Consider the following 24,723-nt stretch of genomic DNA (forward strand, 5'->3'; position numbering starts at 1 on the left):
AAAGAGTCTCTTGAAAGTGAAAGAGGAGAGTGAAAAAGTTGGCTTAAAACTCAGCATTCAGAACAGTAAGATCATGGCATCCAGTCCCATCACTTCATGGCAAATAGATTGGGCAACAATGGAAAACAGTGAGAGACTATTTTTTTGGGCTCCAAAATCACTGCCAGTGATGACTGCAGCCATGAAATCAAAAGATGCTTGCTCCTTGGAAGCTATGACCAACCTAGATAGCATATTAAAAAGCAAAGACATTGCTTTGCCAACAAAGGTCCGTCTAGTCAAGGCTATGGTTTTTCCAGTAGTCATGTATGGATGTGAGAGTTGGACTATAAAGAAAGCTGAGCACTGAAGAATTGATGCTTTTCAACTGTGGTGTTGGAGAAGACACTTGAGAGTCCTTTGGACTGCAAGGAGATCCAACCAGTCAGTCCTAAAGAAAATCAGTCCTGATTATTCATTGGAAGGACTGATGCTGAAGCTGAAACTCCAATACTTTGGCCACCTGATATGATGGAGAACCGACTCACTGGAAAAGACTCTGATGCTGGGAAAGATTGAAGACAGGAGGAGAAGGGGACGACAGAGGATGAGATGGTTGGATGGCATCACTGACTCAATGGACTTGAGTTTGAGAAAGCTCTGGGAGTTGGTGATGGGCAGGGAGGCCTGGTGTGCTGCAATCCATGGGTCGCAAAGGGTTGACACAACTGAGCGAATGAACTAAACTGAAAGTGAACATTTCAGTGGCAGTTTGTGTAACCACTACCTCTCTTTAGTTCCAAAACACTTCATCAGCCCTCAGTAAACTTTGTACTCATTTATTAAGTAGTTACTCCCCATTCACCCTTTCCCAGCCTCTGAAAACCATCAATCTGCTTTTTGTATTAATTTACCTGTTTTGGATATTTCATATATAGAATCATACAACATGTGATCTTTTGTGCCCAGATCATTTACTTACCAGAATGTTTTTGAGGTTCTTCTGTATTTTTGTAGCATGTATTAAGAGTCCATTCCTTTTTAAAGTTGAATAATATTCCATCATATGTACATGCCATTCATCCATTGATGGACATAGTACATATGGGCTGTTTCTGCTATTTCGTTGTGAATAATACTGCTGTGAACATGTATGTACATGTGTTAGCTTAAGTATCTGCTTCAAATTTTTAAGATATATATATATATATATATCTTTGAGTGAGATTGCTAGACTATGTAGTAATTCTGTGTTTAACTTTCTGAGGAACTGCTGAACTGTGTGTTTTTATTTTTTTTTAACTGTAGCTGAATCATTACATTCCCACCAGCAAAGTCTAAGTCTTCTAGTTTTTCTACATACTTGATGGCACTTGCTTACTGTTTTTTGTTCTTGTTTTTTTATTATAGTCAACCTACTGGATTTTAAGTGGCATTCCATTGTGGTTTTGATTTATTTACATTTCCTAAATAAATAATAATGTTGAACATCTTTTTGTGTGCTTATTGGATATTTGTATATCCTTTTCAGTTAAAGTCTATTTGAGCCCTTTGCTCATTTAAAAACTGAGTTATTTGTGGTTTTATATATCCTGGATACTAGACTCTTACTTGATACGATTTGCAAGTATTTTTTTTGATCTTATAGGTTGTCTTTTCACTTTATTGATAATGTCCTTTGATGCACAAAAGTTTTTATTTTTTTCACAAAAGTTTGTAATTTTGATGAATCCAATTTATTTTTTCTTTTATTGCTTCCACTTTTGATATTGTACCTAAGAATTTATTGCCCAATGCAAAGTCATAAAGATTCAGGTTCTTTCATGTTACCACACACATTTTATAATTATTTGTTCTAGTTCTATGAAAAATGGTGTTAGTATTTTGATAGTGATTGCATTCAATCTGTAGATTGCCTTGGGTAGTATGATTATGTTAACAATGTTAATTCTTCCAGTCCCTGAACACATACATCTCTCCATTTGTCTATGTCATCTTCAGTTTCTTCACTGTCTTATAGTTTTCAGAGTAAAAGTCATATTCCTATATATTTTATTCTTTTTGATGCAATTGTAAATGGGACTGTTTTCTTAATTTCTCTTTTGGATAGTTTGCTGTTTGTGTACAGAAATGCAACAGGTTTCTGTATATTAATTTTATATCCTGACACTTCAGTGAATTCATTTATTCTCAGTTTTTTGGTGGTGTCCTTAGAATTTTTTATATATAGTATCATGTCATCTATAAACAGTGACAGTTTTACTTTTTACTTTCCAATTTGATTTCCATTTATTATTTCTTCCTTGTCTGATTGCTGTGTCTTGGACTTTTAATACTATGTTAAATAAAAGTGGCAAGTGTGGGCATCTTTGTCTTGTTCCTGATCTTAGAGAAAATGCTTTTAAGTTTTCACTACTGAGTATGATATAAGCTTTAGGCTTATCATATATAGTTTTTATTATGTTGAGGTGTTTTCTCTCTATACCCACTTTCTGGAGAGTTTTTAATTGTAAATGGATGTTGAATTTTGTTAAAAGCTTTTTCTGCGTCTGTTGAGATGACCATATGGTTTTTATCCATCTATTTGTTAATGTATTATATCACATTGATTTGCATATATTAAGCCATCTTTGTATCTCTGGGATAAATCCCACTTGATCAAAGTGTATGATTCTTTTAATGTGTTGTTGAATTTGGTTTGCTAGTGTTTTGTTGAGGATTTTTTCTTGTATTGCTATAAATTTCCTTTCTAGAGCTGCTTTTGCTGCATCTCATAGATATTGGAACATTGTGTTTCCATTTTTATTTGTCTCCAGGTTTTTGTTTTTTTTTCCCTTGATTTCTTCTGTGACCCAGTGTTTGTTCAGTAGCATATTCTTTAACTTCCATATGTTGTAGTTTTCTTTTTTTTCTTTCTTGTAGTTGATTTCTAGTGTCATAGTGTTATGATGGGAAAAAAATACTTTATGTGATTTCAGTTTTCTTAAATTTATTGATACTAGTTTTGTGACCTATGATATGATCTAACCTGGAGAATGTTTTATGTGCACTGGAAAGGGATTGTGTATCTTGCTCTTTTGAATGGCATGTCCTGTAGATAATTATTAAGTTCAGAGACTAATGCATTCTTTAAAGCCAGTGTTTCCTTACTAATTTTCTACCTGGATGATCTGTCTGTTGATGTACATGGGGTTTTAAAGTCCTCTGCTGCTACTGCTAAGTCACTTCAGTCGTGTCCAACTCTGTGCGACCCCATAAACGGCAGCCCACCAGGCTTTCCCGTCCCTGGGATTCTCCAGGCAGGAACACTGGAGTGGGTTGCCATTTCCTTCTCCAATGCATGAAGGTGAAAAGGGAAAGTGAAGTCTCTCAGTCATATCCAACTTGGACTGCAGCCTACCAGGCTCCTGCACCCATGGGATTTTCCAGGCAAGAGTACTGGAGTGGGTGCCATCGCCTTCTCCGTTAAAGTCCTCTACTATTACTGTATTACTGTCAGTTTCTCCTTTTGTGTTTGTTAATAATTATTTCCAATATTTAGGAGTTTTTCACTTAAATTGTTATACTTTCACCTTCAGAATTTTTATTTTTCATTCCCTTATGTTCTGTATCTTCACTGATATCCCATACTGAGATTTGAGCATATTTAAGATGGTTGATTTAAAGCCTTTGTCTATTAAGTTCAGTGCTTGCACTTCTCAGGGATCATTTTGGTTAGTTTTTTCTTTTTCCCTTCTGGATAGATGCTGCTTTCTTTGCATGTCTCTAAAAAGGTTTTTGTTGAAAACTAATCATTTTAAATATTTTAATTTAGCAATACTGGAAATCATATCCTTCGTCTTTAGGGTTTGTTTTTGTTACGTTTTTATAGGCTATAGTATAGTGTTTATTTTAGTGACTTTTCTAAAATAGAGAAGAGAGTGTGAATTTCTTCTCTTCTTGTCATGTATGGTCTATGAAGTGTGTTACTTTAGTTTATGTTTATTGAGTGTTTTATGCAGAGATTTCCTTGAATACCAAATGGCAAATAAAAAGAAAGAAAAAAGAGGGAGAGAGGGGGAGAGAGAGTAAGAGAAAGGGATTAAGGGAAAAAAGAAGATAAGGAGGCAGAGAAAGAAAAAAGAATTGAAAGTGAATTAAAAGACCTTACAGTCAAATTGAAAAAAAAAAAAAATCCTCCCAGTGACTCTGTCTGCACATTGGCTCAGTGTTGAGACAGTCCTTCAATACTTAGCCTGACCATTTACAGTTCTACCTTCGCCTTCATTTGCTGGTTTTTTTCTGGGCTAGAGATCAGCCAGAAGTGACAGCTTTGGGTTTTCTTACTTAGGTCTTTACTGAGAATACATTCTGCCCTGGGCATTTTTTGTGGCTTCTGAAATTCACAACATGGTGCTTTTGAATTACCTAATTTCCCAAAGAAATTCTCTCCCTAGCCTTTTTTCCTCAGTCTTTTAGTATTCTATGTTTCAACTATAATCTTTTGTCCCAGGGTGATATGGATTATTTATTTGACTTAAAATGTTTTTGACTAGTGCTCACAGCTTCTCTGCCTGAGTGAATTCCAAGTTGGGCAAAGCAATGATAAGCACTTTGTATTAGTCATTCAGGTAACCTCAGACAGGTTAGAGCAGACAGATACACTATTTCATGAATAAAGTTGCCACCCGTGCTCTTTGGAACCAGTAGCAGAATCCCACACTAGAAAGATCTGCTTTAAGTCTGCAGTCAAGCTGGGAAGGAGCATGTTGGAAAGGCCGATCTCAATAGTGATTGGAATGCAAATCATTACAGCAGTTCTGGGAAATGGTTTAGCAGTTCCTTATGAAGTTAAACACAGACGCACTATATCACCCAACAGTCCTACTCACCTGGGTATTTATTTACGCTAGAGAAATGAAAGCTTATGTTCACACAGAAACCTGTATGTGAATGTTCATAGTAGCTTTATTTATAGTAACTGAAAACATGAAAAACCAAAGCATCCTTCAGTGAGTAAATGGATAGACAAACTGGTATGTTCATGCAGTGGAACACTTAGTTTTGTTTAGTTGCTGAGTTATGTCCAACTCTTTGCAACCTCATGGACTGTAGCCCGCCAGGCTCCTCTGTCCATGGAATTTCCCAGGCAAGAATACTGGAGTGGGTTGCCATTTCCTCCTCCAAGGGATCTTCCCGACCCAAGGATTGAACCTGTGTCTCCTGCGTCTCCAACATTGGCAGGCAGATTCTTTACCACTGAACCACCAGGGAAGCCCTACTCATCAGTAAAAAAGTAACGAGTTATTGATATATTCAGTCAATTTAGATTAATCATAAAGGCATTCTGCTGAGTGAAATAAGCCAGCTCCAAAAGGTTACATACTGTATGATTCCATTTATATGATATCCTTAAAAGACAAAACTAGTGATGGAGAACAGATCACTGTCTGCTAGGGGTGATGGGTGGAAGAGGGTGTAATTATAGCTGGATAGTACAAGGAAGTATCTTTGGGTGAAGAGATTATGTGTCTTGATTACATTGGTGTTTACACAAACTTATATGTGTTTTAAAATTCATAAACTATATAACAAAAGAAAAAATTTTACCGGGTGGTGATTAATAGAAACTGGTGATGGTGTCCTTCATTTGTCAAAATCATTTAGGCTTTCTCCAATTTATTAGTGAAGGAGAAATTCATAGAAGGAAGCCCTGGCCCACCATCTGTTAGTTCACTCTTCTTGAATGGAAAAGCATTCTCAGAGACCAAGGAAGTTCTGTACACTTCTGCTAATATGTGTTCAGTCAGGGTTTTAATTCCAGTGGAACTTGTGGGAAGCCTCTGGAAGCCAGAGAGTATACAAATTTAGCTTTTCATTATCATACTCTCAGTTGATGGTTGTGCTAGGTGGTCTCCCAACTAAAACAGGTGTATGTGGATGTTGGCTCCCAACAAATGCAAGCTTGCCAGTGAGAGGAAGAGCCTGCCATCACAAACATGGGACAGGAACTCTTTCCCATGTTAAGCAGTCTCCATGCTTGTATGGCTTCCTTTCTTCCTATAATAATGCATTTCCTGGGATGTACAGATGACAGATTTCCAACCCAGTGAAGAAAAATTACAATAAATTTTTTCCCTTATCTCTTTGCTTGAATCCTTTCTGAAAGGTCTAATAATAATATCTCTGATACAGTTCTCAAAATTTGATATTGGAGAAGCAGAGACCTTCTGTAAAAATGAATATGGGAAAGACTGTCTAAGACAGATCTTAGAATCCTGTCTTCTCAGTCAGCATTGTCTCTCTTGTCAGACTCATTATTTGATAGCTTTCAGTTGTCAGTTATGTGAGTGACTCGCACACCTCAGATTTTTTTGCTCAACTCCACTCCCCTGTATATTTAGTTGTCTGGTGGACATCTCTTCTTGAAGGTGCAGCAGGATGTCAAAATTGTCAGGTTCTGATAGTGTATATTAATTTTTTATCTCTTATCAGATCTGGTTATCCTTTTCTAATACTTTATTTCAGTGAATGGAAGTCACTCATCTGTTTCTAAATCTAGGAACCAAGGAGTCATTCATGGCTCTTTTTTTACTTCTTAGTGAACTTTGGTCCTTTAGATCCTGACTCTTCTGTATGTCTTGTAATTGTTTATTCTTTCATTGTCATTGACGTTGATTATCATCAGGCTGTGTCATATGTTACATGGATTCTGCAATAACTGCTAAACTGTTTTTCCCCCATTTAAATCCATTGTCTATACTGCAAATAGAATAATGTTTCTTTAGTGCAGATCTCAATTTGTCACTTCATAAAATAAAGCTCAACAGTCATACCCTGTCATTGAAATACAGTCCAGATTCCTTAAGATGGCTTAAATAGTGGTTCATGATGTAGATGTACTTCTGGCCCTTCCCCTTACACTTTGTGTTTGAATGTTGTCTTAGTTCCAGTTACTATAACAAAATACCATAGACTGAGTGGCTCAATCGACAGACAGTTATTTTGTACAGTTTTGGAACCTGCAAATTCTAGATGAAGGTATTGGCAGATTGAGTTCCTAGTGAAGGTCTCTTAACCTTTTAACAGAATCCTCATATGGTGGGTAGAGAGAATGTGTGCTCCTGTCTCTTTAACTTCATATAAGTGCTGCACTCAATATGTCAGCAAATCTGCAAAACTCAGCAGTGGCCGTAGGACTGGAAAAGGTCAGTTTTCATTCCAATTCCAAAGAAAGGCAATGCCAAAGAATGTTCACACTACCACACAACTGCACTCATCTTACATGCTAGCAAAGTACTGCTCAAAATTCTCCAAGCCAGGCTTCAACAATATGTGAAGTGTGAACTGTCATATGTTCAGGCTGGATTTAGAAAAGGCAAAATTGCCAACATCCATTGGATCATTGAAAAAGCAAGAGAGTTCCAGAAAAACATCTACTTTTACTTTATTGACTACACCAAAGCCTTTGACTGCGTGGATCACAACAAACTGGAAAATTCTTCAAGAGATGGAAATACCAGACCACCTGACCTGCCTCCTGAGAAATCTGTATGTAGGTCAAGAAGCAACAGTTCGAACTGGACATGAAACAACAGACTGGTTCCAAATTGGGAAAGGAGTATGTCAAGGCTGTATATTGTCACGCTGCTTATTTAACTTATATGCAGAGTACATCATGCGAAATGCTGGGCTGGATGAAGCATAAGCTGGAATCAAGATTGCCGGGAGAAATATCAATAACCTCAGATCACCCCTATGGCAGAAAGTGAAGAAGAACTAAAGAGTCTCTTGAAAGTGAAAGAGGAGAGTGAAAAGTTGACTTAAAGCTCAATTCAGAAAACTAAGATCATGGCATCTGGTCCCATCACTTCATGGCAAATAGATGGGGAAACAATGGAAACAGTGGCAGTCTTTATTTTGGGGGGGCTCCAAAATCACTGCAGATGGTGACTGCAGCCATGAAATTAAAAAATGCTTGCTCCTTAGAAGAAAAGCTATGACCAACCTAGACAGCATATTAAAAAGCATATTGTGTTGCCAAAAAAGGTCCGTCTAGTCAAAGCTATGGTTTTTCCAGTGGTCATGTACGGATTTGAGAGTTGGACTATAAAGAAAGCTGAGTGCTAGAGTACTGATGCTTTTGAACTGTAGTGTTGGAGAAGACTCTTGAGAGTCCCTTGGACTACAAAGAAATCCAACTAGTCCATCCTGAAGGAAATCAGTCCTGAATACTCATTGGAAGGACTGATGCTGAAGCTGAAACTCCAATACTTTGACCACCTGATGTGAAGAATGAACTCTTCGGAAAAGACCCTGATGCTGGCAAAGATTGAAGGCGACAGGAGAAAGCGACGACAGAAGATGAGGTGGTTGGATGGCATCACCGATGTGATGGACATGAGTTTGAGAAAGCTCCGGGAGTTGGTGATGGACAGGGAAGCCTGGAGTGCTGCAGTCCATGCAGTTGCAAGGCCTTGGACATGACTGAGCGACTGAACTGAAGGACACTAAGCCATTATCGGGTCCCGACCATCATGACTTTGTCTAAACCTATTAATAATTATCTCCCAAAGGCCCTATTTCCAAATATCCTCATATTGGGGTTTAGAACTTCAACATATGAATTTTGGGGAATGCACACACAAACATCCAGTCTGTAACTAGTTTTAATGGTCTGCTTGAGGTTATTTGAATAAAACAGGTCAGCAGACTGTCCTGTATGCCAGATTTGACCAATCACCTGATTTTTCACAGCCTGAAAACTAAGAATGTTTTTTACACCTTCAGAGGTTACAGTTTAAATGGTTTTATAAATACCTGCGTAATATACTTGATTCTGTCTGTAAGCTTGTAAAATCTGTAATACTTACTTTTCATCTTTAAAAAAATTTTTTGCCAACATTTAGAGTGATGATGTGTTTTGCTTCCTTGCCCTTACTATACTGTTATTGCAGAAGGTAGTCTCCTCTTCCATGTTTTAGAGGCCAAATTTGTTGTTCCTTAGGTGGTCTCGACTTGAATTTGTTTTACGTTGACTCTAATTTGCTAAAACTTATATCCATCTGATGAACCCTCGTGACACTTGGACATTACCATACTATGAAGAACTGTGTGTTTGAGGGAAGACAGGTAACCTTGGAGGGTTGTTGTGCCTTTGTTAAATTAACATTTGTTAACTAGAGCCCCAAGGTGTTGGCTGGTGAACCCCAATTCAAGAAATGATCACATGGGAACTTGAAGTATAAAAGTTTATTGCTCACAGGTCCTGGAGCAAGGACATGGCATGTGTTGAGGAGCCGTGCAAGGGCAGACAGAGTGGCAGGAGCCTGGGGCACGCGCTTTTATCATCAGGGTCCATGGCTGGAGTGCTTTGAAGGTTCCAGGGTTGTGGCTGGCTTGGTCAGTTCAAACCAGAAAGCGCAGGGTTTTCATAATCTCTGTGGTGGTCTCATCTAAGGTCGCATAAGGGGCAGTACCTGGGAGACAGGGGAGACCATTGCTCAGAAGGGCTGCTGGAGAAGCCCTGTTAGGAACTTACATTTGCTTGTGACTCTGGCTGTTATCGGGGATGAGCTTGGGGAAGGGACCACTTTCAGTCCAAGACCCCTGCAGGCTGCTTGGCCAAACAAAAATGGATGCCACGGCAACAATATCATGGATTGTTTTAGCTAAACTCAACTAAGATAGGGATTGTCTTTTACCCAGGGTTGTGCCTTGTGTATATTGGTTTTTATATGTGTTGAATTTTTGAAGGTGTGTTTTGTGTTGCCTCATGGAGGCGGGATAACTCCCCTCCACCCAAGTTTGTTTTGGTGTGAGGACAGATGGTGCTATACATGTAGCAAGAGAATGTGGAAAGATGTACTCACACAGTAAGACTTTCTGGGAACACTAGGGCAGGCACCCAGACTACTCCAGATTGGCTTGAGTGAAGAGGGAAGAGGCAGGTGGTTGTGGTTATTACTGTGGTTAGTGGATGGGCTGAACTGAGGATTCCCACGTGGAGGCTAGATATGCGTGCTTTGAACTTCCCTGATCTTGCTAGAAGAGGTTGACATTTTTCAGTGTGAAGTTTTGCTTATTATAAAAGCAGTATGTCCTTATTATGAAATAAAGTGTAAAAAGTCACAGTCAAAAGGAATACAAAGAGCATAAGCACATGTTGTCTCATGTAGTAGAAAATAATAACAATTCTTTGGTATATCACCATTTGGACATTTAAATGTGCTTTTCAGCATTAAAGATGAAGTCATATTGTACAGATGTAATTGCTTCCCCCCACCATTTTACAGAACGTCTTTCCATGTGTCTAGATAAATTTCTGAAGCATCAAATATAATGATTTATTATTGATGAATGTTAATGTGATTTTCTGTGCATTAGTTTCCTCATCTATAATATGGAGATTATATTAGTCAGAAAATCAAAGTGAAGACTAAAATTAATTAATACCTGTAAAGTGCTTAGAACAATATCCTACAGGTAATGAACACTGTGTAAGTTTTTAAAATGCAAATAAAAACCAACTGGTGGGGAAGAAGACTAGGGAAAGGATGTTAAAATAGCTTAACCAAGCAAACCAGTTGAATTTATGTTTTTCATTTAAAGATTGTGTCTTTAAAATCTTTTCTTAACCATACAAACATTGAGTAAAATCAAATTCTCATATATCAGTGTTCAGAAATAATGATTATACTGAGCTAGGTTATAGCATTATTTTTTTTGCTTTTGTTGCCAGGATATTCTGAATAATCTTGAATCATGTGACCTTGAGGATGATGACCTTATGCTTGATGTGGATCTGCCTGAGGATACACCTCTTGAAAATGGTGAGTGTGGATAATATTGAACCTCCAGAGCTACTTGACAATACCCAGTTTGGTATTTAATATCTACAGACTTCCTAATCTCTGGAGGTAGCCTTTTCAGACTAAGAATCAGTCTTAAGTGACATTAAATAGGTTCATTTGCACACTTGTTTAAATGTTTAAGACCTGACTTTGTAGGTCTTAGGTATATACTCTATGTGATCCATTGTGTACCTGTATCATAAAGTAACTGGTAGATAGTATTTGTCCTTTTATTCCCTTTGTGCCTACTCACTTTTTCTTCCCTTTGTCTCATTTGGATTTTAAGGAGAAATAAATTTAGGGAAAAAGAAATACCTTTTGTCTTATGAAACAGTAGTAAAGATCATTAAGTTAATAAATATTAAAAAAAAATCAAGATGGTGACCTGAGTTAATCATTTTATTCTTTTTACTCGCAAATTCAGTCTGTCTTTGTCTTTGGATCCCAGTAACTTCTGAAGTGGGGCTTTAGATAATCCGTGTAAAAGACGGGCCTGGATGCTCTTGCCTCTACTGATGTAGCATTTGTAGGATTTTCTATCTTGAAGACTGGTTAAGAACCAGAGAGTAGCCTGGGAAGCCCCTGGGGCAAAGATTGAAATGGGATCCTCCTGGTAAGAAGTATCTCAGAGAGCTGTGGCTTCTTTGTCAGTCCGCACTTGCCAGGTTTCTTTGACTTTCTGCGGCAGGGGTAGTAGAACTAAAAAGGGTAGTAGAGCCTTTTTATACCCAGTGCTAGAAGAATACAAGGGTAGTTTTCAGAGAGGCTGGTTGGTGGTTCTAGTGCTTTACTGAGGTTCTAGGAGCCTGCTTGCTGCTTGCTTTGGTCATACTAGTCAGGCTTATTTTTTCTCCCTTACTTCTAGGATGCTGCATAATAATCACTCTCAGAATCTCAGTGGCTTTCAAAATAAACACTAATTTTTTGTTTTCTTGAATCTGTGGATTAGCTGGGACAGTTCAGTCTGCGGGACTGAGTTTAGGTCTACTCATATCTTCTTCATTTTGAAACCAGGACTCCTTGGAGCAGGACATGCTCATGGTAAATAGCAAGCAGAAGGACAACAGGGAGAGCAGAAATATGCATATAATATCTCTTAAAACTAATCACTTAGAACCAGTCCACTGACAGGTTACAGTGTCAGTAAACCTAACACCTAACACCTGGGGAGTGGGAAGTGTACTCTGCTCACTGTGTGAATCTCTGTGGTGGAGGACATTGGATATGTAAGTCTATTGAAGGACAGTGTGGAGCTGAGAACACTATCTATTATTCTTCCACAGGGACAGAGACTGTTGCATCTTCTTATGGTTCTGCTGTCACTTGGGATACTCCAGCAGTCAGTGCTGAGTTCTAGCCAACTGAGAAAGAAAGGTCACAGCCAATACCCGGGAAGAGGAACAGGGAAGACAGCAGAATGGGATTAGAGTGGCCCAAAGAGATAATAACATGGGCATTTAGATTCCACTGCAGGGCAGTGCTTTCTGGAGCTTATAAAAGATTTCCCAATAGAACAATAGATGACAGAAAGCTTAGCCACTTTTGAAATCTAAATTAGTGTCCTGGAAGATCAAATGGAAAAAATATTGTAGAATACAGAGGAAAAGCATAAACCATTAACAATTATAGGAGAAAAGTTAATGAGACTTTGTCATCTAGAAGATTTAATGTGAAGATTTTAGGGCTGGTATTGAGGGTGGCTCAGCTGGTAAAGAATCCTCTTGCAATGCCAGAGACCCCAGTTTGATTCCTGGGTTGGAAGATCCCCTGGAGAAGGAATAAGTTAACCACTCCAGTGTTCTTGGGCTTTCCTGGTGGTTCAGATGGTAAAGAATATGCCTGTACTGCGGAGACCTGGGTTCGATCCCTGGGTTGCGAAGACCTCCTGGAGGAGGGCATGGAACCAACTCCAGTATGCTTGTCTGGAGAATCCTCATGGACAGAGGAGCCTGGTGGGCTTCAGTCCATGGGGTTGCAAAGATTTGGACATGACTCAGCAACTAGGCGCGCACACACACACACACATACACACACACACACACACAGTGAGAAAGGAAGGATTTACCTCCATGAAATACATTACATCCTTGATAATGGATTTTACTTTGACAGAGCTATAACAACTTCTCTCTGGAAGCCTGAGCTAAATCAGGAAGCAGAGAGATGGTGTTGATCTTAGAGCCTGCCTCATCTTTCAGTTCAGTTCAGTTCAGTCGCTCAGTCATGTCTGACTCTTTGCGACCCCAGGGACTGCAGCACGCCAGGCCTTCCTGTTCATCACCGACTCCAGGAGACTACTCAGGCTCATGTCCATTGAGTCGGTGATGGCATCCAACCACCTCATCCTCTGTCACCCTTCTCCTCCCACCTTCAATCTTTCCCAGCATCAGGATCTTTTCAAATGAGTCAGTTCTTCACATCAGGTGGCCAAAGTATTGGCGCTTCAGCTTCAACATCAGTCCTTCCAATGAATACTCAGGACTGATCTCCTTTAGGATGGACTGGTTGGAGCTCCTTACAGTCCAAGGGACTCTCAAGAGTCTTCTCCAACACCACAGTTCAAAAGCATCAGTTCTTCAGTGCTCAGCTTTCTTTATAGTCCAGCTCTCACATCCGTACATGACTACTGGAAAAACCATAGCCTTGACTAGATGGGCCTTTGTTGGGAAAGTAATGTCTCTGCTTTTTAATATGCTGTCTAGGTTGGTCATAACTTTTTTTCCAAGGAGCAAGTGTCTTTTAATTTCATGGCTGCAGTCACCATCTGCAGTGATTTTGGAGCCCCCCCAAAATAAAGTTTGCCACTGTTTCCACTGTTTCGCCATCTATTTGCCATGAAGTGATGGGACCAGATGCCATGATCTTAGTTTTCTGAATGTTGAGCTTTAAGCCAACTTTTTCACTCTCCTCTTTTACTTTCATCAAGGCTTTTTAGTTCCTCTTCACTTTCTGCCATAAGGGTGGTATCATCTGCATGTCTGAGGTTATTGATATTTCTCTCAGCAATCTTGATTCCAGCTAGTGCTTCTTCCAGCCCAGCGTTTCTCATGATGTACTCTGCATATCAGATAAATAAGCAGGGTGACAAGATACAGCCTTGATATACTCCTTTTCCTATTTGGAACCAGTCTGTTCCACGTCCAGTTCAAACTGTTGCTTCCTGACCTGCATACAGATTTCTCAAGAGGCAGGTCAGGTGGTCTGGTATTCCCATCTCTTTTAAGAATTTTCCACAGTTTGTGATGATCCACACAGTCAAAGGCTTTGGCATAGTCAATAAAGCAGAAGTAGATGTTTTTCTGGAACTCTCTTGCTTTTTCAATGATCCAGCGGATGTTGGCAATTTAATTTCTGGTTCCTCTGCCTTTTCTAAAACCAGCTTGAACATCAGGAAGTTCACGGTTCATGTATTGCTGAAGCCTGGCTTGGAGAATTTTTAGCATTATTCTGCTAGCGTGTGAGATGAGTGCAATTGTGCGGTAGTTTGCACATTCTTTGGCATTGCCTTTCTTGGGATTGAAAACTGACCTTTTCCAGTCCTGTGGCCACTGCTGAACTTTCCCAATTTGCTGGCATATTTGAGTGTAGCACCTTAACGGCACCATCTTTTAGGATTTGAAATACCTCAACTGGAATTCCATCACCTCCATTAGCTTTGTTCGTAGTGATGCTTCCTAAGGCCCACTTGACTTCACATTCCAGGATGTCTGGCTCTAGGTGAATGATCACACCATCGTGATTATCTGGGTCGTGAATATCTTTTTTGTACAGTTCTTCTGTGTATTTTTGCCACCTCTTCTTAATATCTTTTGCTTTTGTTAGGTCCATACCATTTTTGTCCTTTTTTAAGCCCGTCTTTGCATGAAATGTTCCCTTGGTATGTTTGATTTTGTTGAAGAGATCTCTAGACTTTCCCATTGTATTGTTTTCTTCTATTTCTTTGCACTGATTACTGAGGAAGACTTTCTTATCTCTCCTTGCTATTCTTTGGAACTCTGCATTCAAATGGATATATCTTTCCTTTTCTTCTTTGCTTTCACTTCTCTTCTATTCACAGCTATTTGTAAGCCCTCCTCAGACAGCCATTTTGCCTTTTTGCATTTCTTTTTCTTGGGGCTGTTCTTGATCCCTGCCTCCTGTACAGTGTCATGAACCTCCGTCCATAGTTCATCAGGCACTCTGTCTATCAGATCTAGGCCCTTAAATCTATTTCTCACTTCCACTGTATTAGGTAGCCTTAAGAGGCATCAAAGATAAAACAGTATTTAGGTTTGGTATTACTGGGAAGGAGGGAATGACTTTTCTCTTTATAGCTCTGAAGTCCTGAATGACTATACCCACTGCCCTTGAGGTTTTCTGTTGGGAGGATAGGAATGTTATACGGATTAGTACAAAATTTAAGGAGTCTTCGGGTTTTAGTTCCCTTGAGCTTCTGGTTTTTGAAGCTGTTGTGCAGATATGAGTAGAATTAGGGATGGATCACTCTGGATTTGATGGGTTCAGCCTCTCTCATTCTGCCAATATCAGTGGTATTTTTGTCAATAAGAAGACTGGCACCTTGTTGAGATCTGCACTTTGGGTTTGATTTGGACACAAGTTTGTTGTGACTTCATTATGAAAAGGAGAGTCTTCTGGGATTTTAAGGAAGAGGCCATGAGGAGAATATTTCTCTGGCAGTTGCATTTCTGTACATATTAAGGTAGCATATGTGGTAGCACAGACAAGGAAGGAAGATTTGTGGTCAAATGTTCCTTGGACAGTTTTGGACTAGGATTTGGGAACTGTCTGAGTATTGGAGATAGCTACACTGGGTGGTTTAGTGACACTGAAGGGGAGGATATATAACAGTCATAGGGTTAAAAGTTGGTATTATAGTATACCAATATACTATATAAATATAGCAATAATATATTTGCAAGGTTGTCCTTTACGGTTTAGAAAAATTTATCTTTGAATTTAAGGGTAAAGCCAGAAATTGGGGGCTTGATTTCCCCCTCAGAATACTCTGGTTAGTCACTCGCTTACTTTTTCTCTTTTATTTCCTAGGCAGTGCAAGACTCTTCATTTTTTTCTTTAGTGCCCTGCTATTTATATTAATGGTATCTATAAGTATATTAAGAGACCTCTTTCTCCAGTGCTTAATTTATAGGAGTGGAGGCATCTAGTTTTTATATGTGAAAGACATAATTTATTCTGAGCCTTATTCTGCTTCTTTCTAAGGCTCTTTCTAACCATTGGAAGTCTGGCAATGAGGCTGTTTACCCAATTGCTGCCTTAAAATCTTTTACAGAAAGTGAAGAGGGAGACAAAATCATATCACTTTCAGAATCTACTTCTGAATGCTCTCTAAGGGTGGTCAGTCTAAATCTAGTGGATTTTGAAATCTGCAGTGGATTTTATTCTTTCTTTGCTTATAGAACTAAATAAGAGCCCTTTTTGTGTTCACAGAAAATTCTTTTTTGGCAGCTTCTGAAAGTCCTTTTCCAACTTCTTCTGATTTCAACTGCAGTTGTTGTAGTTTATGACACACGATCCCCAAATATGGCACCTTGGCATACTGGATATTTTAAGCTGAAAGAGTTTGAGAAAGTGGCAGAAATAGGAACGTGATTCTGATTTCCTCCTCCTATTGTCCATCGTCCCTGAAACAGGTCATAAAATCCTCATGTAAGAGGTGCCCTCCCCATACCTATAGGAAAAGACCATCCTTATCTCTGAAGACAGATTAAGATCCTAACAAACAAACCTTTGCTAAGCTTCTCCAGTCTACCATGCTTATTCATACTTCCTGCCATATTCCTTCTCCACTCTTCTTTGAGCCTAGCATAAAAATACACAGGTCTAACTGTTTCTTTGGGTCTTGTCTTTTTCCTCAAGAAGGCTCGCATGTCACATATTAGATAAGTCTGTATGCTTTTTTCCCGTTAATATATCTTGTCTGTTTTATTTTCAGACCCAAAGAGAGTTGAGAAAAACTTCCCTCCTGTATACAATCATGGGTTCGTAAGTCCACTTTAGGTTTTTCACACTGCCTTTTCCATTCTTTTTTTTTTTTTGTTCCTAAAATTCCCTCTTATGTAGGAATTAATTGGTATAGACATAGGGGCCCTGGATTATCACTTCCTAAAACTGTTTAAATTCCTCTGCATATATCTCCTAAACTTGTTTAGACCTTAGAAAGTATATAGCCATGGCTCTCAGCTCAGAATGAGACCAGATCTAAAAATTCACCTTAAGGAGTTTTCCCCTCTTCTGCAGGAAGGTTAACTTTAAGAGGTATAGAGCTTCTGAGGCTTCTGGCCAGCTTGAGGGGGTAGGGAAAGGAGGGCAGAGGGAGAGAGGGGGCAGAAGGAAATCAAACACAGAATGAGGGAAGGAGGAGTAAAAGGCAAAAGGACTTTAGATTTGAGCTGTGATTTAGGAGGATCTAAAGAGAGAGATCGTTCTCTTCTACATTTTTCTTTTACCTTGGTCAAGGAATCTCTTAAGGAAATAGTTCTAGAATCTGAATTTCTTTTAGCAAACCAGTGGGTATTTGAGGTTTGCTTCCTTTTTGCTCTAAAGGGTCACTCGAATGAGCAGTTGTGTTATGTACGTGTATCACTTTATTTTCTTGCTCAGGCTCTTCTGATGCTTGCTCAGTGCCTGCAGATCAGTGCCTGACATTTGGCACATTCGTAGTGTCATCTTAAGGTTTATGAAATTTTCACAGTGTATGTTTTCTTAGATGTACTCTTTATGTGTTCTGTTTTAAACTTTTTTCTGTTGAAAAAGATGTCTTTCATTGCTTCCTGAATCCTATCCCACTAAGTTATGGTGTCTATTAAGTTATACATATTTCATGTTGTTTCCTAAGGCCACGTTTTTGTTAAACATTTTATTGGGGTAATAATCATAGGAGGTCAGTAGTACTGTTTTTGATCACTTTTTAGTTACTATATTTTTTTCTGGAAATTTTCTTTTTCAGTACTAATGGTGTTTAGTAATAACAGGTTCATGGTTTTTTTTTTTTAACATGAGCTTTTCTTCTTTCAAGCCAAATTTCATCTAAAAGCTTTCCTGTTCAGATTGTAAAACCTCCTGCACAATACATTTTTCCCAGACTTTGTGATGTATATAATTTCTTCCTGCTATCTTCAGAGCTAGTTGTTAGTCATACATAGAAATACTATGTGTTATTGGTCATTATTTTCTTAGAAGTTTAAGTTATCAGAGGAAGAATCTAGGTTACTTTTGGCATCACATTTTATCCCTTATCAAATTAGAAGAAATGGGTATGATGAATGTTAGATGTAGACATCTCCATATCCTATGCCTTTCAATTAGCTATATTAGATTCTCTTTTCCTCTTCAGAGGGTGCACGTCCTAGTATTATTTGTCTCTTACTCATAGTAAAAGAACTACTAAAATCTGCTGCCTTTTACTTGTGTAGCTAGAAAGCCCCTTCAGAAGGCCTTTATTTATTCTCTATCCCTAAACTCACAGGGTAAAATCTGGTGTGTAGATAGTTTTGATCAGCATATTGGTTAAACATTTTTTGAACTGGAATACCTTTAGGGCTGCCCCATCCTGCCCTATGATATTACACATTCAAAAGGATTTATTCCCTTTCTTAGTCTTGTTTGTCCTGTTCCTTCATTGACTCTGAAAACTTGCTTTAAATTAACTCCATCTTGTAATTTTATTGGCTCTGCATTTTATTTCTATGTTATTTCTTTCCCTCTGTAACAGAACCCTTAGCTTTTTCTAAGAAGCCTCAACTAATGTTACTAAGTATTTTTGTCTCAGTAACATTTTATAGTATATCAAAACATGATTGATGGATGCTGTAGGTAAGTAGTATAAGCAGGACATTCAGAGTCTCAGAGCAGTCATTTTTCTGAGTTTAAGCCTCCTCCATCCCAGTTTTAACAATAGTCCTCTGTGGTCCTGGAAAATACTTGTTTCCCGTTCTTATTTGCCATTATGCTGACGGTTGAATTCACGTTTCAGTAAAAGTGCTCGATTTGGAGCCTGTGTGTAGTACTAGCAATCCTGAGTAAACACAGCATATCAATTTAATAAGAGCAGCACATTGATCTCTGCAGTATAATTTCCCAAAGTATTTAACCCCATCTCCTGGCCTCGTTATTTTGCTTTTTAATACTCTGTGTACTCTGTGTTGATGGTATCATATTTCAGATTCTTATTACAATATTTCTTCTTTGGGGAGTGGAATTTTACCTAAGTGAATAGGAGCTTTCCTAGTGGTCCAGTGGTTAAGACTCCACGCTTCTACTGCAGGGGGTGCAGGTTTGATCCCTAGTTGGGGAGGTAAGATGCTGCATGGAGCAGCCAGAAAGACCTGAAGGCTTTACCTGCGTGGATTAAGAATGTAAAGTAGATATAGATTATCCCTCAGCTACATAGAGTTGCTTAAACTAAAGTAAGATTTTAATGCCATGTAGAAATACTTGAGGAACTTAACTGTGTATATGAGTATAATGCAAATGTGAACTGAAAACATTTTTAAACTTTTGTATGGGTTATTTTTCAATTTACTTTTGTTTTGCAGTCATATTTTCTACTCCTGATTTTTTTTTTTTGGCATAATGGTCACCATACCTTTATTTACCTAATAGTCAGGTTTTCATTATTGATCTTTAAAATATATATATATCTCTTAATTTATCCCAATAAGATGATAAGAAATCATTTCAAATGTAAGACTTCTTTAAAAATTTTTTTAAACTATAAAACCTAAAATTTTTTCCCAAAATTAGTTCTGCTAATGGAAATTTTCTAATAAACAAAATTTCAGTATCTTTTGAAACTTTATTTAAATTGTTACTCATCTACAAGTAATATGTTCACAGTGAGTTCAGTGTATATAAGAATTGAACATATGCACTTTAACTGCATCAGCCTTTCTTTTTTGGAGTGGGGAAGTTTGTTTTTATGTGGTATCCTATGCTTCCATATATCAAATTCAGGTTTGAATTATGTGAAAACAAATCATTTAAATAATGAGTTTGCTTGTTTGTTTTTTTCCATTGGGGAGGATTACATTGATTTCTGAAGCTTCTTATTGCAAGGAATTCTGAACATGCAGGATTTGAACTTTCTCGAGTAATAATTGTTCTACTAGAAAGCCCTTTCCTGTTCCTGGCTTGGGTTAGTGTTTAGCTGTATTTTTAGTAACAGTCCTAACTCAGAGGCTATGTACGCACTGAGAAGATGGAGTCACAGGGTAAACTGGGCTTGCTTCCCACAGGGAGGGCTGGGAGTTGAGCAGGAAGGAAGGCCTGTTTGTCAGAGCAACTATGTCTGAGTAGGCAGCAGGCGACACAATGTCTCCCTTGTACAAAGTAACTCTCTTAGCGAGTGCTCAGATATGTGAGGAAGAAGTGTTTGGGTAAGTGAAGGAGAAGCTTGGGGTGTTTCAAAGAGATTCCTTTCATGTTTTTGTGGCATTTGGATTTCAGGGAGTGTACTGTTTGTTGCAGCAAAGTACTGGCTTTGTTTTCCGTGGCATTTTAGAATTTTTGAACAAGCTCTACTATCGGCAGTTTGGAACGTTTTACTTTCTAAAACTGTGAGCTTAATTTAAAAAATACGGTTTGTGATGAAAAGTTAATTTGTACTTCTTGAAATCAGTAAAAAATTAACTGTGACATTCATTTTTAGGAAGGAGTTCTTTCCCAGACTTAAACTCTTCTACTTTTTATTGTCATTTTCATTCTGAAGTCTGAGCCAAGGACTGATAATGATGAAAACCACTTAAAGCTGATTACTGGTGTTTAAAATGTATAATGTCGATTTCAAGGATAATTTGCTTGTTTTAAAACAGGGGGCTGTTGTTACTTCAGTGACTGTGATGAAAAAGTTTTTTAAATTTACTTCAGTTTGAATAATATAAAGTTCAGTTTTCAACAAAAGAACTAGTCATTTTTCTTATGGAAATCCTGATTTTTTTTGTGTTCAGCTAACATAATGGCTGTTATTTTAGAATACCGCTTTTATATTTTCAGCAGCCTTTAATTATCAAGCTATAAGTAGTTAACTTTTATAGAGTGTATGTACATGTTTCTAGTGTTTTGCTTTTGGATTTGTCTAGTGGAGTGTGACAATATGAACCGCTTTGACCGATCAGACAGAAATGTTCGACAGTCTCAAGAAGGATTTTGGAAAAGGCCACCCCAGAGGTGGAGTGGACAGGAACATTACCACCTTAGCCATCCTGACCACTATCATCACCATGGAAAAAGTGACTTGAGCAGGTGAGTCTAATTTAAAATATGTTTTCTCTCTTAACTAGTTTTGAATCGTATTTCCCCCCAACCCCTCAAAACTGTTTTTTGCCTTTATGTTTAGAGGCACCGAAAAACATTTCAAGTTATCTGTGGTATTAATTGGAATAATATGTCTAATTCTTTTGTTTTGCCCTAAATCTTTTTTTCTTAGCTTTGTCATGAATATAAGTATTTATGTCTGCTGTTTGAACTTTAAAGTTTGATGTTATTGTCTAGTTCTCATTTGGAAATGATCAGGTGTTTACTTTGTTAAAGTTTATTATGTTTCAGATATTAATGTGTGAAATTAGTGCCAAGTGATTTGTCTTCTTTTGTTCATATAATAAATTGAAATTTAAAAATTCCTCAAGTATGATGTTAGAATTCTTTTTCTTTTGAAGTGTAACGTAGTCTTTAATTTGGTCAGACCTTATGTATAATGTGGCTATGTAGTCATTCAAAGCTGGGGTCACACTCTGGCCTGGTACAGTGTAGTTTTCTTAGCTTAGATAATTTTTTAACCTCTCTCTGCTTCAGTTTACCATCTGTAAAGCATGCTTAATAATACCTTTCTCTCAGGCCCAAGGATCAGGGATAAATGTGCCTGGAGCAGTGTTTGACTTACTGTAGGCACCCAGTGGCAGTTATTAATTTTTTTCCTTTTTATTCTCTCATCTCATTCCCCTAGGGATTTAAAGTCCTTTTGGAGCACATTATTAGTACAAATAGTAAAATTGGGATAAAGAAATAGTGGAAAGGGGGAAATACGAGGTGCTGTAGAGTTCTTGAAGAAAGAAAGAAATTTGTCTCTAAGATTCCTTATAGCAAAAGAAAAGAACAAAAAGCAAAGAACAAAACTTGATCCATTACAAGATTTATAATGTTCGTGGATAAAGCATATGTTTCTCAGTTGATTTGCTTTTATGAGACAGAAACCTGTAAAGGATTGCTTTGCATGAGTTCTTATAAGGAGAACACCTTGTGATGTAGTGGAGAGGCCTCAGACAGAATCCCAAAGTAGAATTAATGACAAATTCCTTAAATTTTTAATTCCTTAAATTAATGATAAATTCCATAAATAAAAAATCCTTTTTTATTTGTGTTCTTCAGTTCATGCTACAAAGAACTCTAGTCTGAGAAAAAGTAGTTCTACAAGTGAATCATTGGAGTTCTACAACTAAAGCTCCTTCTGTTGATAAAGTCTGATGCCAGGATGAAATTTATAGAGTGTCTGGAAGAATATACGTAGGACATATCCTCCCAGACATTATTTTGGCTGTTCTGTTCCTTATATCTGGACTTTTGATAAGTAATGGACATCTGAGAGTTGGTACTATCAGACAAGCATCTGATGTAAAGATAGTCTTCATTGCTAATAATGATGATGATGCTTCCTTCATCTTTGATGGTTGGTTTGTAAGAAGGTCAATTTAAGGCTAACTTACAAAAATTTAGAAGCCTACCTAAAATGTGAACCTTGTGTACAAGGTAAGATTTATTCAACCATTTAACAGGTATTTATTGAGAACCTGTATGTTGAGTTCTAAACTCTTAAGCTGGAATGAATTTGGAGATGGTGTGAGAGGTGAAAGCTGTAGATCGGTAATGGCTTATTGGAGCATTGTTTTGAGAAGGATAAAACAAATTGTGCAGTGTGTGAGCTTAGTTGGAATCATTGCAGTTATCAGGTTGGTAGAAGATTTTTGTGCCTTTTCCATCCCATAAAAAGATGAGTAGTAAATATTTCCTGCTGCCAGGGTGTTTAGAGTATGGGAGAGAGAGGTGTGTAGATAGTTATAATGCGGTAGTACAGTGTAATGATGATAAGTGCCTTGAAGTGATGTGTACAGGATTCCAGGAGCATGCAATTTTTTGCTTAGGATAGTGGTGTATCAAGACAGTTACTGTTGAACTGATAACTTGACTGTAGCAATTGCAGAGGATGAGTTTCTATATAGGGGCTTCCCAGGTGGTGCTCGGAGAAGGCAATGACACCCTACTCCAGTACTGTTGCCTGGAAAATCCCATGGACGGCGGAGCCTGGTAGGCTGCAGTCCATGAGGTCGATAAGAGTCGGACACAACTGAGTGACTTCACTTTCCCTTTTTACTTTCATGCATTGGAGAAGGAAATGGCAACCCACTCCCATGTTCCTGCCTGGAGAATCCCAGGGACAGGGGAGCCTGGTGGGCTGCCGTCCATAGGATTGCAAAGAGTCAGACACGACTGAAGCGACTTACATGCACGCATGCAGTTTCTATATAAGGATGAGTATTCAGATGGAAAAAATAGTGTGTACAAAGCCATGTATGAAACACTATGGCGTTTTCAGAGAGCTACTCTTAGGTTCATAGCTGAATTGGTAGGTCATTTGGAGGCGTCAATAAATGTGATCTCTAACTATAGATAGCAAAAACTATCCATGCATTTTAAGATAAAGGGTGACAAGTTTCAACTTTGTGAGACTGTTAATAAGAATGTCCAAAATGGAATGAATTACCTGGATATAGCAATCTCTGTCCTTGGGAATGATCAAGCTGTGACTGATTATTTATCTGTCAGAAAAGTTAAACATTTTTCAGAAACTGTATTCCTGGATGTCAATAGGTGTAGAAAAGAAAACCTTTGATCAGATGACTATAGGAAGGACAAGTTAAATGAAGATTTTTTTTTTAATAGTAGACTCCAGCACGTTTAATATATAATGATAATTCTGTGATGTTGCAAAAAGCGGTGAAGAAAAATATGTAGCCATTTCCCAAAACACATGACAACAGATCCCTCCTATGCAGTGAACTTTGAGGTACTAGTGATTTGTGGGTCATCCACACTCGTGAGTCTGAATGAGGAGAGAGAAATGCATAATGCTGTTGATGGTTGCTGATTTGACTCAGGGCAGAACTTCCCAACAAATGAACTGACACACACTGGTTTCTTGTGACTAGTTATAAGTTAACCAGCTGATTTATTGATTCCCTCAGGCTTTTGGGTAGCTGTGTGAGGTTTAGGACTCTTAGATTTCCTAGAGCCAGTTATGGTGTGGGTGGTAGAGAGAAAAACCTCATCCAAGATAAGCCTTACTCCAGCCAACGTTAGAACTATTATTTTCTTTCTATACCTTGATTTTAAAAGATTTGGATGTGCTAACCCCAGGGTCTTTTAATATATAACATGTATAAAAGTTCCTCTTCCCATTCTTTGACTTCTTAAATGTTGCTGGTTCCCTTTCTTGTCTGTCCTTTAATTCACATTGTTGTCATAATTAATTATAGGATTATGTCGTATCTGTAACTCAGGGGACTGGTGGTTCAGAATCACTCATCTACCTTCTCTGTGTTTTTGTCAGTACTGCATTCTCTTTTCACCTAACCTAACCTGTTAGTCCTTTTTTTCTTTCCAGACCTCCCCTTTCCCCTACAGCGTTACTAGCCAAGTGAAATTCTCTTACATCTTAACATCCTTGACCTCTTCCCCTACATTTTCCTGATTGTAACTTTTCCCTGAGTGTAGCATTCCTCAGTAGCATTCTTAGATGAAGGATTCTTATTTTTCAGTCACTCTAGAACTGTTCTCTTTAGGGGTGAGGTTTTGTCTTCATTCCTCATCTTAACTTCTGAATGAAATGTTCTTAAACCTCTTT

General features: G+C 38.1%; 1 protein-coding gene across 7 annotated transcripts in view; it reads left to right on the forward strand.

Moving 5' to 3' along the window:
* Positions 1 to 24,723, forward strand: part of CCSER2 (coiled-coil serine-rich protein 2) — a 158,422-nt gene that overhangs the window by 53,914 nt on the left and 79,785 nt on the right. For 5 of the 7 annotated variants that reach the window (XR_826527.1, XR_826528.1, XM_010854379.1 and 2 more), the window contains exons 4-5: positions 10,700 to 10,790; positions 20,909 to 21,071. Coding sequence is in view for 5 of the 7 variants with exons in the window: in XM_010854379.1 (XP_010852681.1) it covers positions 10,700 to 10,790; positions 20,909 to 21,071 (254 nt within the window). In the remaining 2 variants the exon portion in view is untranslated. The other 2 variants (XM_010854382.1, XM_010854383.1) reach the window with 2 other exon arrangements.

This window comes from Bison bison, unplaced genomic scaffold (genome assembly GCF_000754665.1).
Source record: "Bison bison bison isolate TAMUID 2011002044 unplaced genomic scaffold, Bison_UMD1.0 scf7180017864341, whole genome shotgun sequence".
Classification (NCBI taxonomy): Eukaryota; Metazoa; Chordata; class Mammalia; order Artiodactyla; family Bovidae; genus Bison; species Bison bison.